The sequence below is a fragment of the Schistocerca serialis genome, chromosome 2 (genome assembly GCF_023864345.2).
Source record: "Schistocerca serialis cubense isolate TAMUIC-IGC-003099 chromosome 2, iqSchSeri2.2, whole genome shotgun sequence".
In the NCBI taxonomy this organism is placed as follows: domain Eukaryota; kingdom Metazoa; phylum Arthropoda; class Insecta; order Orthoptera; family Acrididae; genus Schistocerca; species Schistocerca serialis.
The window spans coordinates 327,015,277-327,030,952 of NC_064639.1; the positions used below are offsets into that span (position 1 = coordinate 327,015,277).

General features: G+C 45.0%; 1 protein-coding gene across 1 annotated transcript in view; it reads right to left on the bottom strand.

Annotated features, from left to right (window-relative positions):
• Positions 1-15,676, bottom strand: part of LOC126455952 (uncharacterized) — a 312,305-nt gene that overhangs the window by 16,714 nt on the left and 279,915 nt on the right. The window contains exon 15 of the mRNA XM_050091709.1: positions 13,465-15,343. Within this exon, the coding sequence (XP_049947666.1) occupies positions 13,465-15,343 (1,879 nt within the window). The remainder of the gene's footprint in view (positions 1-13,464; positions 15,344-15,676) is intronic.

Genomic DNA, 15,676 nt, shown 5'->3' on the forward strand with positions numbered 1-15,676 from the left:
CTGTGTACCGAAGGTCTTACACTACGCACACCAAAGTGGAGTTGCCAACAAAACGACTATTCAAATTGGCTTAATATTAGGAAAACAGTCTTAATCGCGTTTATTTACTTATTTAGTGCCGACCGGCTTCAGTCCATCGTAGGGGCCATCTTCAGGGCGAACATACCGTTAAATTACAATATACTGGGTGATCAAAAAGTCAGTATAAATTTGAAAACTTAATAAACCACAGGATAATGTAGATAGAGAGGTAAAAATTGACACACATGCTTGGAATGACATGTGGTTTATTTAGAACAAAAAAAAAAACAAAGTTCACAAAATGTCCGACAGATGGCGCTGTACAGCAAAACGCCAGTGACTGCGCATGACAATCGTGTATAAAAGGAGCTGTAATGAGAGAGAAAATCCACCCTCCATACCCTCTCCCAAGGTGGCTTCCGCCAGCTCCCCCTCGCTGGTGATGCCCTCCTCCCCTCCACCTACCCCTCCTACCAACTTTGATCCTCTCTCCCTCCTCCTGTGTTTTGTTCCTATGGGTATCCTCTCTCCCTTCTCTCCCTCTTCCCCCCCTCCTCCCTTTCTCCCACTCCTCCCCCGGAATTCCCCTACCCCCACTCCTCCGCTTTTACTACCATCTCCTCTGTCATTGGCATCTTTGCTCAGCCCTCTCCCTCCCCCTCCCTCTTCTTCCCCTCTTGCTAGGTCCCCGGACTCGTACACGCTACGTGGACATTCGCGCGCCGGTGATCATCACCATCCGTTTTCTCGTGTGTGTGCCGTCGTGTTTGTGTTTAGTGTTCGCCGTCACGCTCCAACATTCACCTCAGTGCCAACTGTCGTGGAGATCATCAGTGTTTGTGCGCCGTGCCAACGTGTTTCAATGTATTTTTCGTCGAGTGTGAACGGCTCCGTGCTTTTGTATTTCTGTGTCTACTGTTTTTTGCCCGTCAATATGTCTCTTATGAATCTTCTTTATGTTTTTCTCATTGTCGACTCGATAGGCTGAAGAGCAGCGTAGGATGCTGCTGCCAGCCTACCTGTTGTACGGGTATAAAAATTGCAATAAAGGAAAAAAAAAGAGAGAGAGATCAGATGCGCTAGCAGTCGCAGCATGTTGATGTTACCTGAAAAGGCGCTTTTAGTGAAGCTGTATTACCAGAATGGGGAATGTGCTAGTTCAGCGTTACGATCCTATCGCCATAGGTAGGGGATTCGAACGGGTAAAGGTCCATTGACAAATGCAGCTGTGGCGAGAATGATTTCGAAGTTCTAAGCCACGGATTGTTTAGACGATAGACCCCGTAGTGGCCTACCGAGCACAAGGCGTAATGCTGCTGAGACAGTTCAGGAAGAAATAGAGACTGTTGCGGGTTCGTCTATGCACGGGGAAGTCAGTGTTCGTGCAGTCGCACGTCGCACCAGCATTCCATACACTACTGTTTGGTTGGCACTGAGGCGTACCCTCCGATGCGATCCGTACAAAATCCATCGGCATCATGAACTGTTACCTGGCGATTTAATGAAGCGGAGGGCATTTGTGGTGTGGGCGATTCAAAAGATGGCGGAAGATGACGAATTGTTGAGTAGCGTGTTGTGGACCGACGAAGCTCATTTCTCGCTCCGAGGGTCTGTCAACGTCCACAACTGCAGAATTTGGGCTACCGAAAAATCCTAGAACTGTCGTGGAAACTCCATTGCACGACGAGAAAGTCACGGTGTGGGTTGGATTTACCACATATACCGTTATCGGGCCTTTTTTCTTCGAGGAAATGCGTGATTCTGGTTTTGTAACTGCTACCGTGACGGGTGAGAGGTACGCCGATATGTTACAGATTCGCATCATCTCCAGCCTGGCTGATAAACACCTGCTGGAAAGTACTATGCTTATGCAGGATGGCGCTTCACCCCATATTGCTAGAAGCGTGAAAGATCTCTTGTGTGCGTCGTTTGGTGATGATCGTGTGCTCAGCCGCCACTTTCGTCATGCTAGGCCTCCCAGGTCCCCAGACCTTAGTCCGTGCGATTATTGGCTTTGGGGTTACCTGAAGTCGCAAGTGTATCGTGATCGACTGACATTTCTAGGGATGCTGAAAGACAACATCCGATGCCAATGCCTCACCATATCTCCGGACATGCTTTACAGTGCTGTTAACAACATTATTCCTCGACTACAGCTTTTGTTGAGGAATGATGGTGGACATATTGAGCATTTCCTGTAAAGAACATCATCTTTGTTTTGTCTTACTTTGTTATGGTAATTATTGCTATTCTGAGCAGATGAAGCGACATCTGTCGGCCATTTTTTGAACTTTTGTATTTTTTTGGGTTCTAATAAAACCCCATGTCATACCAAGCAGGTGTGTCAATTTTTACCTCTCTATCTACATTATTCCGTGGTTTATTAAGTTTTCAGATTTATACTTACTTTTTGATCACCCGGTATATCTTAAACAAAACTACTGACAACCATCTTATAAGAGTGGATTACGTAAATATAATGTTTTGCCCGCTGGTCGACTGCTGGTGGCGTCACGTCTACAAAGGTGTGACAGGAGACTGTAAGGAATTTACCTATGCCTGGGTTCATGACCACGTGAGCGTAAGCAACGCCTCCAGCGGTGACCAATGGTAGACGTCTAGGCTTAAAAATTGAAGTATAAATACAATTTGTGTTAAGCTTACATTTTAAAGAAACCATGTTCATTCCCCCCATAGTTCATTTCCCCCATAGAATATTACGAATGAAGATAAGGTAACTTACTAACGTCCTTTTGTAAGTTTGACGTTCAAAAGTTTTTACATATACTTTTTTATGTTTATTTATATAACAGCGTTTTTTTAAAAAATGAACATGGTTTCTTTAAATTGTGAACATAACACACACTGTATTTATACTTCAATTTTCAAGCCTAGACGTCTACCATTGGTCACCGTTGGAGGCGTTGCTTACGCTCACGTGCTCATAGCTTACTATATAAACACAGGCATAGATAAATTCTTTACATTAAGATGTATATTGTGATTTCACAGTATGTTCGCCCTGAAGATGGCTCCTGCGAAGGGCTGAAATCGGTCTGCACTAAATAAGTAAATAAACGCCATCAAGACTGTTTTCCTAATACTAAGTTAATTTTATATCAATTGCTGTTACTCCACAACCATGTTGTCCAAACATCTATTCAAATTGGTGTGTAGAATGTATGAGACTGGCTATGTACCATCAGACTTTCGAAAGAAAACCTCATCGCGTCAATTCCGATCATTGTAACAGCCGACAAGTGTGAGAATTATCGCACAATCAGCTTAGCAGCTCATGCATCCAAGTTACTGACGAGAATAATATAAATGAGAACGGAAATGAAAATTGAGAATCTGTTAGATGACGATCGGTTTGACTACACGAAAGGTAAAGGCAGCAGAGAGGCAGATCTGACGTTGCTGTTGATAATGGAAACGATTCAGAGAAGCAGTTCTGGGAGGAAGTTCTGAGAAAAATATGTGTAAATCGTAGGGAAAGATCGGTAACATACAATATAAAAACCAAAAGGGAACAATAAGATTGGATGAACAGGAACGAAGTGCTTCGATTAAAACGGGTGGAAGACAGGGATGTAGTATATCGCTTCTGCTGTTCAACCTGTACGTCGAAGAAGCAATGCTGGAAATAAAAGAAAGGTTCAAAGGTGGAATTAAAATTCAAAGTGAAAGGGTATCAATGAGAAAATTCGCTGATGACATTGCTATCCTCAGTGAAAGTGAAGGAGAATTACGGGATTTGTTGAATGGAACGACCACTCTAATAAGTATAGAATACGAATTGAGAGTAAATAGAAGAAAGACGAAAGTAACGAGAAGTAGCAGAAATGAGAATAGCGAGAAACTTAACATCAGGACTGGTGATCGCGAAGTAGTTGAAGTTAAGAAATTTTTCTACGTAGGCAGCAAAATAACGCATGATGTACGGAGCAAGGAGGACATCTAAAGCAGACTAGCAATGGCAAAAGGGGCATTCCCGGCCAAGAGAAGTCTACTAGTAACAAACATAGGCCTGAATTTGAGGAAGAAGCTTCAGAGAATGTACGTTTGGAGCACAGTGTAAGTGGTAGTGAAACGGAAAACCGGAATAGAAGAGAATATATGTGGGAAACACTGACAAAAGAAGGGACAGGATGATAGGACTTCTATTAAGACAGCAGGAAATAATTACCATTGTATTAGAGGCAGCTGCAGTGGATAAAAACTGTAGAGGAAGGCAGAGACTGGCGTAAATCCAGCAAATAATTGACGGCGTAGATTGCAAGTCATACTCTGAGAAGAAGAGGTGGCGGCCCATATCAAACAAGTCAGATGACTGATGACTAAAAAAAAAAATCTGGCGATTATCGCGTCAGACAACGTTCGCTATTTTCATAATCTGTCAGATTTACTTTATTTTAATTTTGTGGCCGAATGCCGTTCCTATAGCCACAGCGCATCGGGGAAGCTCGTCGCACCAGCGACTTTAAATCTCGTCCTCAGGTAGTTTAGAAGAAATATTGGTTGTGCGTTCAAGGAAATGAACACTCTCTCTTAAATGAACATTCCTTCACCAGAACGTACATCTCAACATGGCCACTTACGCATAGCATGTTGCAGCTACCGCTAAAACTTGAACGTTTCTACCTCACTAATTCTGCTCTTTTTTCCTTCTTTTTCTTGCGCCTTTGTACCACATCGGCGCATTGTCAACATGGTTATTATCGGTTAATTTAAGAGGTGGTCGGATGCCTTCATGTCACCACTGCGTCACCTGGGATGGAACAAGTGTAACCCAAATGTCTGCGTGTTGCCTTATACTTGTGAAACTGAGCGAAAGTTTCCTAAACGTTTGCATGCAAAGCCTGTAACAGAGGCGGGACTCCCAGCCCGGTATTCACCTAGTGGGATGTACTTGATTGGTTGGTTGGCTGATTTGGAGGAGGGGACCAAATAGCGAGGTCATTGGTCCCATCGGATTAGGGAAGAATGGGGAAGGAAATCGGCCGTGCCATTTCAAAGGAACTACCCCGGCATTTGCCTGAAGCGATATATGGAAATAACGAAAAACCTAAATCAGGATGACTGACCGTGGATTTGAACCGTCGTGCTCCCGAATGCGAGTCCAGTGTGCTAACTACTGTGCCATCTCACTCGGTGTGGGATGTGGAAGACGGTAAAAAACCACATCTAATCTGCCCGGCACACCAACCTTCATCGTTAATCTGTCCAGTGGATTCGATACAGGGCCGGCGCACTTCCCCGTTCCGGAAGTGACACTTCAACAGGCATGGTGATCCAGGGAGTCAACTCACTGGTTACACTGCCTGACAAAAAAGTGAATCACTCAGAATACATAGTCCGATGTCTATGTACATGTTCGTACGTGTATACATTTTTGACATATATGTAAATAAATGATTCCAGCTGGAATTCTCTGTGAGAGGTAGAAGGGCCACCAGAGTGCATTATTCTACCACGCTTGATAGGGTACATAAGGGGCGTGAATAGCATCAACTGTTGATTGATAACTTTGAAGGACACCCAGATCCCAAGCGCTTGAGTAAGATAGCGTTATCAGCATCTGACATAGTTTATAAGAGGCATCACTGTGGTCCCCATTTGGTCGGATGGTCAAATCGTGCGGTATCCAGATTTGTGGGGTATTCGAATGTGGCAGTGATCCATTGTTGGACTCGATGCGAACGAGAGAGCAAGGGCACCCGTCGTCAAGGTTCTGCTCGACCACTTCTGACTGCCGTATGGTGCACCAGGCACATCGTGACCACATCTGTGCCTGTCATCCGATAACAGGTAATGGACTCCCTGAAACGTTCTGCGTCGTCCCGCACCATTAGTCGGAGACTAGTAGCAGCCGGGCTAGGAAATTGCCGTCCCACGCTGCCATAAACACCACAACATAAACGGATGCATTTGGAGTAGTGTCGTGACTGAGAAGGATGGACTGCTGATGAGTGGCATCTCATTGTGTTCAGCGACGAATCGTGGTTTGGCACTACTCTGAAAGACGATCTTCGGCAAGTATAGCGGTGACCTGGGATGAGGTTCCGTTCTTCCATCGTTTTGGAGTACCACATCTGTGTTACTCCTGTCGTGATGGTGTGGGCGGACATCGCATATGTCTTCAGAGCGTGCCTAGTAGCGATTGAGGGAAATCTGTTGGCACAACTGTGTGCCACGAACGTCATGCATTCTCAAGTGTTACCTCTTATGTTACAGTATCATGGGGCCATTTTTCAACAGGATAATACTCGTGTCTCTGAACTGTCTGCATGACGCTGAGATACTCCCACGGCCAGCAGTATCTTCAGATCTGTCCTTGAATGAACATGTGTGGGACCTGTTCAGACGTCAAATCCGTCCCAGATCCAGTATCCAAGATATCAAGTTGTGGGCCAGCTTGCATCAGGAGGTTATACAGCAGCTCTAGGTCACCGTTGCCAACTGAATAAGTGCATGTAAGCCTAGTACAGCGGTGCGGGTCTCCCGCATCCTCCCCTACGCTCTGTGAAGGAGTATGAGACTTCTTCATCATCACCATCATCATCATCATCATCATCATCCAGGCCAGATGGAGACAACGTCATACTGAAAAGTGGGCTCCTATTGCCAAGTTGTTTGTAAACTGACCTGATTTTGCAAACACTGAAATAACATCACACACCCTCTCAACCAGTGAAGTTACATTTAGTTTCCTCTGCCCTGTTTGGGTGCCTCACTTTTTTTTGTCAGTCAGTGTAAAATTGTTGTTGTTGTATCTGGAAAATAGCTAAATAGACTATGGCCATACTCCGCAGAAAGAGTAAGGCTTCTTATGTTTAACTATCTAAATATATATTCTTTCATTTAGTATTTTGTTAGTTACAGGGTAAAATAACTTATCTACAACCGTGTGTCAATAATATACAATATTTTATCTGCACTATATGTTTCTAACTATCACTTAAATGCTTGCGATATCCAGTTTATCTAAGCGCTAGCCCTAGAACATTGGTATGGTGTCCCACGATGGAGTAACATCTGAGTCTTAAATTAACTCCTAAAAAGTATCAAGTCACCCTCATACCAGCGTACATTTTCGTGACTCAGTTTCTTCTATAATCCTTGACCATATCCAGACAGCCGCGACAAAAGCTAAAGAGTAACTCGACATATCATCGTGTAAAGATCCAAACTGGAAAGCCTAGATTGTCATAGCAAGCAGGAAATCTTTCTCCTGAAAAATTAAGCCAAAAAAATAAAAAAATTTATTTCTACATAAAGTAAAACGAAAACTAGTCCACTCTTTAGTTGTGCCGAATCTTTACTTACAAAAAAATGTTCAAATGTGTGTGAAATCTTATGGGACTTAACTGTTAAGGACATCAGTCCCTAAGCTTACACACTAATTTACCTAAATTATGCTAAGGACAAACACAAAACACCCATGCCCGAGGGAGGACTCGAACCTCCGCCAGGATCAGCCGCACAGTCCATGACTGCATCGCCCTAGACCGCTCGGCTAATCCCGCGCGGCCGAATCTTTACTACTGCGACGTAGTACAACGAACCACATACAGTACATACTCTGTAAGACTCGAGGTTGCGACCGGATAATGGATGTGATTTTCATACGCTCTGTTTTACTCATCAGTCACTCAGTCCAGTTACTCAGTCACTGTTCTATTCAGTACTCCTCCTCGAATTTCAAATGCCTATCTCATAACTACAATAAAAGATCATATGTGTGCAGCATCTTGGCTATATACATTTATAGCACTAAATCTTGTTCCATCTCCTTCTCCATCTTAGACATATTATTCTAGAATAACCTATCCAGTAACGTCCGCCTTAATGAAACCAGACAGGATTCAAGGGGAGATTATTATTATTGTTATTATTATTATTATTATTATTATTACCATTATCTTTCAGCGACACAGATAGCCGTACCGTAGGTGCAACCACAACGGAGGGGTATCTGTTGAGAGGCCAGACAAACGTATGGTTCCTGAAGAGGGGCAGCAGCCTTTTCAGTAGTTGCAGGGGCAACAGTCTGGATGATTGACTGATCTGGCCTTGTAACATTAACCAAAACGGCCCTGCTGTGCTGGTACTGCGAACGGCTGAAAGCAAGGGGAAACTACGGCCGTAATTTTTCCCAAGGGCATACAGCTTTACTGTATGGACAAAAGATGATGGCGTCCTCTTGGGTACAATATTTCGGAGGTAAAATAGTCCCCATTCGGATCTCCGGGCGGGGACTACTCAGGAGGATGTCGTTATCAGGAGAAAGAAAACTGGCGTTCTACGGATCGGAGCGTGGAATGTCAGATCCCTTAGTCGAGCAGGTAGATTAGAAAATTTAAAAAGGGAAATGGCTAGGTTAAAGTTAGATATAGTGGAAATTAGCGAAGTTCGGTGGCAGGAGGAACAAGACTTTTGGTCAGGTGAATACAGGGTTATAAATACAAAATCAAATATTGGTAACGCAGGAGTAGGTTTAATAATGAATAAAAAAATAGGTCGGGTAAGCTACTACAAACAACATAGTGTACGCATTATTGTGGCCAAGATAGACACGAAGCCCACGCCTACAACAGTAGTACAAGTCTATATGCCAACTAGCTCAGCAGATGACGAAGAAATTGAAGAAATGTATGATGAAGTAAAAGAAATTATTCAGATAGTGAAGGGAGATGAAAATTTAATAGTTATGGATGACTGGAATTCGGTAGTAGGAAAAGGGAGAGAAGGAAACGTAGTAGGTGAATATGGATTGGGGATAACAAATGAAAGAGGAAGCCGCCTGGTAGGAATTTACACAGAGCACAGCTTAATCATAGCTAACACTTGGTTCAAGAATCATAAAAGAAGGTTATATACATGGAAGAAGCCTGGAGATACTGACAGGTTTCAGATAGATTATGTAATGGTAAGACAGAGATTTAGGAACCAGGTTTGAAATTGTAAGACACTTCCAGGGGCAAATGTGGACGCTGACCACAATCTGTTGGTTATGAGCTGTAGGTTAAAACTGAAGAAACTGCAAAAAGGTGGGAATTTAAGGAGATGGGACCTGGATAAACTGAAAGAACCAGAGGTTGTAGAGAGTTTCAGGAAGAGCATAAAGGAACAATTGACAAGAATGGGGGAAAGAAATACAGTAGAAGAAGAATGGGTAGCTTTGAGGGATGAAGTGGTGAAGACAGCAGAGGATCAAGTAGGTAAAAAGACGTGGGCTAGTAGAACTCCTTGGGTAACAGAAGAAATATTGAATTTAATTGATGAAAGGAGAAAATATAAAAATGCAGTAAATGAAGCAGGCAAAAAGGAATACAAACGTCTCAAAAATGAGATCGACAGGAAGTGCAAAATGGCTAAGCAGGGATGGCTAGAGGATAAATGTAAGGATATAGAGGCTTATCTCACTAGGGGTAAGATAGATACTGCCTACAGGAAAAGACCTTTGGAGAAAAGAGAACCACTTGTATGAATATCAAGGGCTCAGATGGAAACCCAGTTCTAAGCAAAGAAGGGAAAGCAGAAAGGTGGAAGGAGTATATAGAGGGACTATACAAGGGCGATGTTCTTGAGGACAACATTATGGAAATGGAAGAGGATGTAGATGGAGATGAAATGGGAAATATGATACTGCGTGAAGAATTTGATAGAGCACTGAAAGCCCTAAATCGAAACAAGGCCCCGGGAGTAGACAACATTCCATTAGAACTACTGACGGCCTTTGGAGAGCCAGTCCTGACAAAACTCTACCATCTGGTGAGCAAAATGTATGAGACAGGCGAAATACCCTCAGACTTCAAGAAGAATATAATAATTCCAATCCCAAAGAAAGCAGGCGTTGACAGATGTGAAAATTACCGAACTATCAGTTTAATAAGTCACGGCTGCAAAATACTAACGCGAATTCTGTACAGACGAATGGAAAATTGATAGAAGCCGACCTCGGGGAAGATCAGTTGGGATTCCGTAGAAAAAGATTAAGGAAAGGCAAACCTACGTTGCTAGCATTTGTAGACTTGGAGAAAGCTTTTGACAATGTTTACTGGAATAATCTCTTTCAAATTCTGAAGGTGGCAGGGGTAAAATACAGGGAGCGAAAGGCTATTTACAATTTGTACAGAAACCAGATGGCAGTTATTGGAGTCGAGGGACATGAAAGGGAAGCAGTGGTTGGGAAGGGAGTGCGACAGGGCTGTAGCCTCTCCCCGGTGTTATTCAATCTGTATATTGAGCAAGCAGTAAAGGAAACAAAAGAAAAATTCGGAGTAGGTATTAAAATCTATGGAGAAGAAATAAAAACTTTAAGGTTCGCCGATGACATTGTAATTCTGTCAGAGACAGCAAAGGACTTGGAAGAGCAGTTGAACTGAATGGACAGTGTCTTGAAGGGAGGATATAAGATGAACATCAACAAAAGCAAAACGAGGATAATGGAATGTAGTCGAATTAAGTCGGGCGATGCTGAGGGAATTAGATTAGGAAATGAGACACTTAAAGTAGTAAATGAGTTTTGCTATTTGGGGAGCAAAGTAACTGATGATGGTCGAAGTAGAGAGGATATAAAATGTAGACTGGCATTGGCAAGAAATGCGTTTCTGGAGAAGAGAAATTTGTTAATAACGAGTATAGATTTAAATGTCAGGAAGTCGTTTCTGAAAGTATTTGTTTGGAGTGTAGCCATGTATGGAAGTGAAACATGGACGATAAATAGTTTGGACAAGAAGAGAATAGAAGCTTTCGAAATGTGGTGCTACAGAAAAATGCTGAAGATTAGATGGGTAGATCACGTAACTAATGAGGAAGTATTGAATAGGACTGGGGAGAAGAGGAGTTTGTGGCACAACTTGACAAGAAGAAGGGATCGGTTGGTAGGACATGTCCTGAGGCATCAAGGGATCACCAATTTAGTATTGGAGGGCAGCGTGGAGGGTAAAAATCGTAGAGGGAGACCAAGAGATGAATACACTAAACAGATTCAGAAGGATGTAGGCTGCAGTACGTATTGGGAGATGAAGAAGCTTGCACAGGATGGAGTAGCATGGAGAGCTGCATCAAACCAGTCTCAGGACTGAAGACCTCAACAACAACAACATATCTTTTCCTTTTAGCTTTCCTCTTGGCATATCCCAACTGTCTTCCTCCAGTCCACCAGCGATCCACTATTTCTGTCATACTGCCAATATTATCAAAACTATTCTCATCCCTACCTATTACATTTCTTCAATATCATCTGGAAACTTTACTCTATTATTTCACACTTTTTCATGAGTCGATAAAATTCTTCTCTACATTTATTTCTTCTGCACTGCTGCCATGCATTCATATTAGTGTAGTCACATTCGACAGGATCGCAATGAAAAAATAACTTTACAAAATCTAATATGAATTTTCATTCTGCAACAGTGTGCGCTAATTTGAAACTCTCTGTCAGATTAAAACTGTTTGCTGAACTGGGACTCGAACCTGGGACTTGTGCCTTTCGCGACTAAGTGTCTTACCTACCGAGCTATCCAAGCACGAATCGTGGCCCGTCCTCACAGCTCTGCTTCCGCCAGTAAATCATCTCCTACCTTCCAAACTCCTGCATACCTTACGGGACTAGCAGTCCTGGAAGAAAGGAGAGCAGGTCCAGCAAGGTATGCAAGTGGACTTCTGTGAAGTTCAGAAAGTAGGAGATGAGATACTGGCGAAAGTAGAGCTGTGAGAACAGGTCGTGGTTTGTGCTTGGGTAACTCAGTCGGTATGACACTTAGCCGCGAAGGGCTAAGGTCCAAGATTCGAGTCCCGGTTTTAATCTGTCAGAAAATTACACTTGACACAATTGATACATGACTGATAATTCTGAAATATCATGAGCCGCGCGCTGTAGCACGCGGGTTTCGGGATTCGGGAGGAGACGCAGGGGCCCCGGATCGAATCTTTTGGCGGATTAACGATGAGCGCCGGCATGCCGGTCAGAATGGATGTGGTTTTCCGGTCGTTTCTTACAACCGAATAAATAAATACGGAGCTGCCATCCATGTCCAACCACCCCAACATGATTTACGAAAACTGATTTCGCGAAGATACAGGATAAGGCCAGGAAAAAGAAGAAGAATAAGTTTTTTGAATTCTCTATAATTACCATACTTATTTTCATTACCATTATTATTATCATTGATATTGTAATTTTTTTATTAGTGTGGCCTTCTGAGGACCAGATGAAATATCTTATGTCTTGTTTCTCTTCACCTTTCTTTCTTTCTAGTAGCTTTTCATTATTTTTTTCATCTGTCTATATTGCACCTATCTTTTTCTTTGTTTTCTCCTGCAAGCCCTTGAAGGTTTTTACTTTTGCTCTGAACTTTACTCTTTATCCTATTTCTTCCTTTCTTATTTCCATTTCCCTAGGTGTGCTTTAACTTCTTCGATCCACATCATTGATTTCTGTAAAAAAAGTTAAAAATTATGTTTTTTTTCCATCTTGCCTATTTTAGGCGTCCATAGAATACAATATGACAGTGAGACATAGACTGTAGGAAAACTGGAACAGAAGAGATGTGGTGCTACAGAAGAATGTTGAAAATTAGGTTTACTTATAAGATAAGGAATGAGGAGGTCCTCTGCAGAGTCGGAGGGGACAGGAATATGTGGAAAACACCGTCAAGAAGGGACAGGATTATAGAACATCTGTTAAGACATCAGGGAATAACTACGGTGGTACTGAAGAGAGCTCTGGAGAGTAAAAACTGTAGAGTAAGAGAGATATTGAGGTACATCCAGCACATAACCAAGAATGTAGGCTGCAAGTGCTACTCTGAGATGAAAAGGTTGGCACAGGAGAGGAATTCGTGGCGGGCCCGATGAAACTAGTCAGAAGACTAATGACTAAAAACTAAAACTCCCCTCTTCCTCATCGTGTCTAATATCTATTCTAATATGTCATAAACTTCTTTATTACTTCTTAATTCCCAAATCATATTGTCATATTTTGGTTCCAGTATCTTCCTGATTATTTTCTCTTCCTTAATTTCTATTTCACCTAATTGTGTAGTTGTATTTAACTAAAGGCATTTTGGAGCATAAAGTCATTATGGGCTAAATGAAATTGTCGTAGTGTGGGAGTTTTGCATTTATGGATGAAGAGTTCTGTCATACATGTTGTTTATTAATTGAAAGGCATTTCCATTTTCCTTGTCCTTGCCAATTTAGTTCTTTATCTAAAGCATTTGCTTTTATTGTTTCACCTAAGTTTCTTTATCTCTTCTATTCTTCCGTAATCGGTTTCGTTAAGGATCCTGGTTAGATGCAAGAGAGCGCTAATCGTCCCAAGTGAAATAAATGCCTAACTAAGTAAACCATCATGAAGGAGAACAGGAAGAAGACGATATTTCTAAATTTAAATCAAAAGTTTGTTAGTGTATGATAATTAACAAGGCATACCTTTGCGCCAACTCCGGTGACGAAGGATTGGACGTAGCAGGCGATACTGACGGCCTCAGCAGAGACAGTGGCGAAGCAGACGCGCTATGGGAGGCTGCCCTCGCTGGTTGCGGTGTCACGGCCTGGACGGCGGCACCTCCCTCAGGCCTCGGCGACGAGTCCTCGAACAGTGCTGGCGGAGGTAAAACGCTGCTCTCGTTCGCTTTTTCCTGCGGCGAGACTCGAGTGCTCTGCGAGAGGTCCGCCTGAATGGCACTGGCGCTGGACGACTTGAGTATGCCCTTGGTCTGGACGGCCGCAGCTGCACCAGAAGGCGGTTTGCGGGGGCTTCCTCCGGCACTCCTGCTGACGGGCGACGCTGGGATGAAGCCGACACTGGCGGACTTCTGCACGTGGCGACCGGTGCCCGTGTTCGGTACACCGCCGCTCTCGAGCGCCCGTCGCACCTCCTCTTGGTACTTCTCCATCTGGAGGCGGACCCTCCGTTCGGTAGCAGGGGACCGCCAGGCTACAGGTGAGCCCCCAGTCGCCGTCGTTCCATTTGGGGCGGCACTACCCGTGCTACCTCCAGTGCACGACGTTTCCAGTGACGCACCTTCTAGGTTCTTGTTGTACTTGGCGATCATCATGCGGATGCTCGGCGCAGTCTCCTTTGCCAGTGGTCTCGGCTGGTCGCTTCCACCACGCCTGCTAGACATTGGAGAATGTGACACTGGAGGCAGCCCAGTTGGAGGTGGAATATGATCTGCAACCGCCAGTTCTGTTGCCTTAGTTCTACCGAGTTTCACTACAGTCTCAGTAACCTCCTCCTGTGGATCATCGCGATTCTCTTCGGGCTCCCGATCCTCGGACGGTCGCTCCGGAGATGTGGGGGCGGTGCCACTGACGATAGCTTTGCTGTCGCACGAAGTGGTGCCTGAGCTGCTGGTGTCGGCACTCGAGCTGCCTTCTTTGGACGCCGTGGATGGCCGGCGGACCACTGCCGGCGATGCCGACTGAGACCTGGTGTGGCGCGACACTCGCGCTGGCGATTCGGGCACAGAACCTCCATTCGGTGCTCCTACACTCTCTTCCTTCTTCTCACGGCCACCAGAGTCCAATGATTCCCGTCGCGAGCCACGATTGCCTCTGGCGCCGTTGACGCTGGCGCCGACAACAAAGCCGATGACCGACGACGCCTTTCCTTTGCTGTCGCGTCGCACTGGGGAAAAGATCTTCCGAGTCGTTTTGACGAAAACGTTCGTTCGCGCTTCTTCTTCCTCCCCTTGCTCCTCCTCCTCTTCCTGCTCCTCCATAAATGCATCTTGCTGCTCGGGAGGCGCGATTCTGTGCCTCAGCTCAGGTAGACCGCCGTCTTTCTCGCTCTGCCTGCTCTCCTCGGTGTCTTCTTCGCACGTCGAGTATCGTGCCGCTCCGTTTTCGGCGAGCGCGTACACGCGACCTGCCCTCGGACTGCCGCCCTCGGAGTCGGCGAGTCTGGACCGCGACCTAGGCGGGCTCCTTCTCGGCGCACTCCTCCGGTCTTCCTCTTTCGCGGAGTTGTCGGAGTCGTCCGTGTCCCTCTGGTGGCCAGCTGAGGGTGACTCCGTGGTCCGATAGCCCACGTGCGTGTCCGAGACGCGCCGCGCACGCAAAAGCTTCTTGTGGCGGTAGCAGGCCGCCTTGGACGCCGGAGGGACCTCCGTCTCGTAGAAGGCGGCAGGGGCGCCGCCAATCGCTGGCTGCGCCGGCTGCACGCTTCCGTCGCCTTCGTCATCGTCATCGTCATCGTCGTCGTCGTCGGAGTCGGAGCCGCTGCTCGCGGCGCCTTGTACCTGAGACTGGCGCGCGTTCCTCCGGCTAAGCACCGCTGCCCGCGCCTCCTCGACTGCGTCGGCGCCTGTAACCAGTATTACGTTTCTGTGGATAGAAATTAATGGGAAACAATGAAATACTATTTTTTTCTTTATTGTTATTTCGTCACTATCGGCCCAGGTAGGCGGGGTGTAGGACTGTTCAAATGGTTCAAATGGCTCTGAGCACTAAGGGACTTCACTTCAGAGGTCATCTGTCCCCTAGAACTTAGAACTACTTAAACCTAACTAACCGAAGGACATCACACACATCCATGCCCGAGGCAGGATTCCAATCTACGACTGTAGCAGTCGCGCGGTTCCAGACTGTAGCGCCTAGAACCGCTTGGCCACCCCGGTCGGCTGTAGGACTGTTAGAG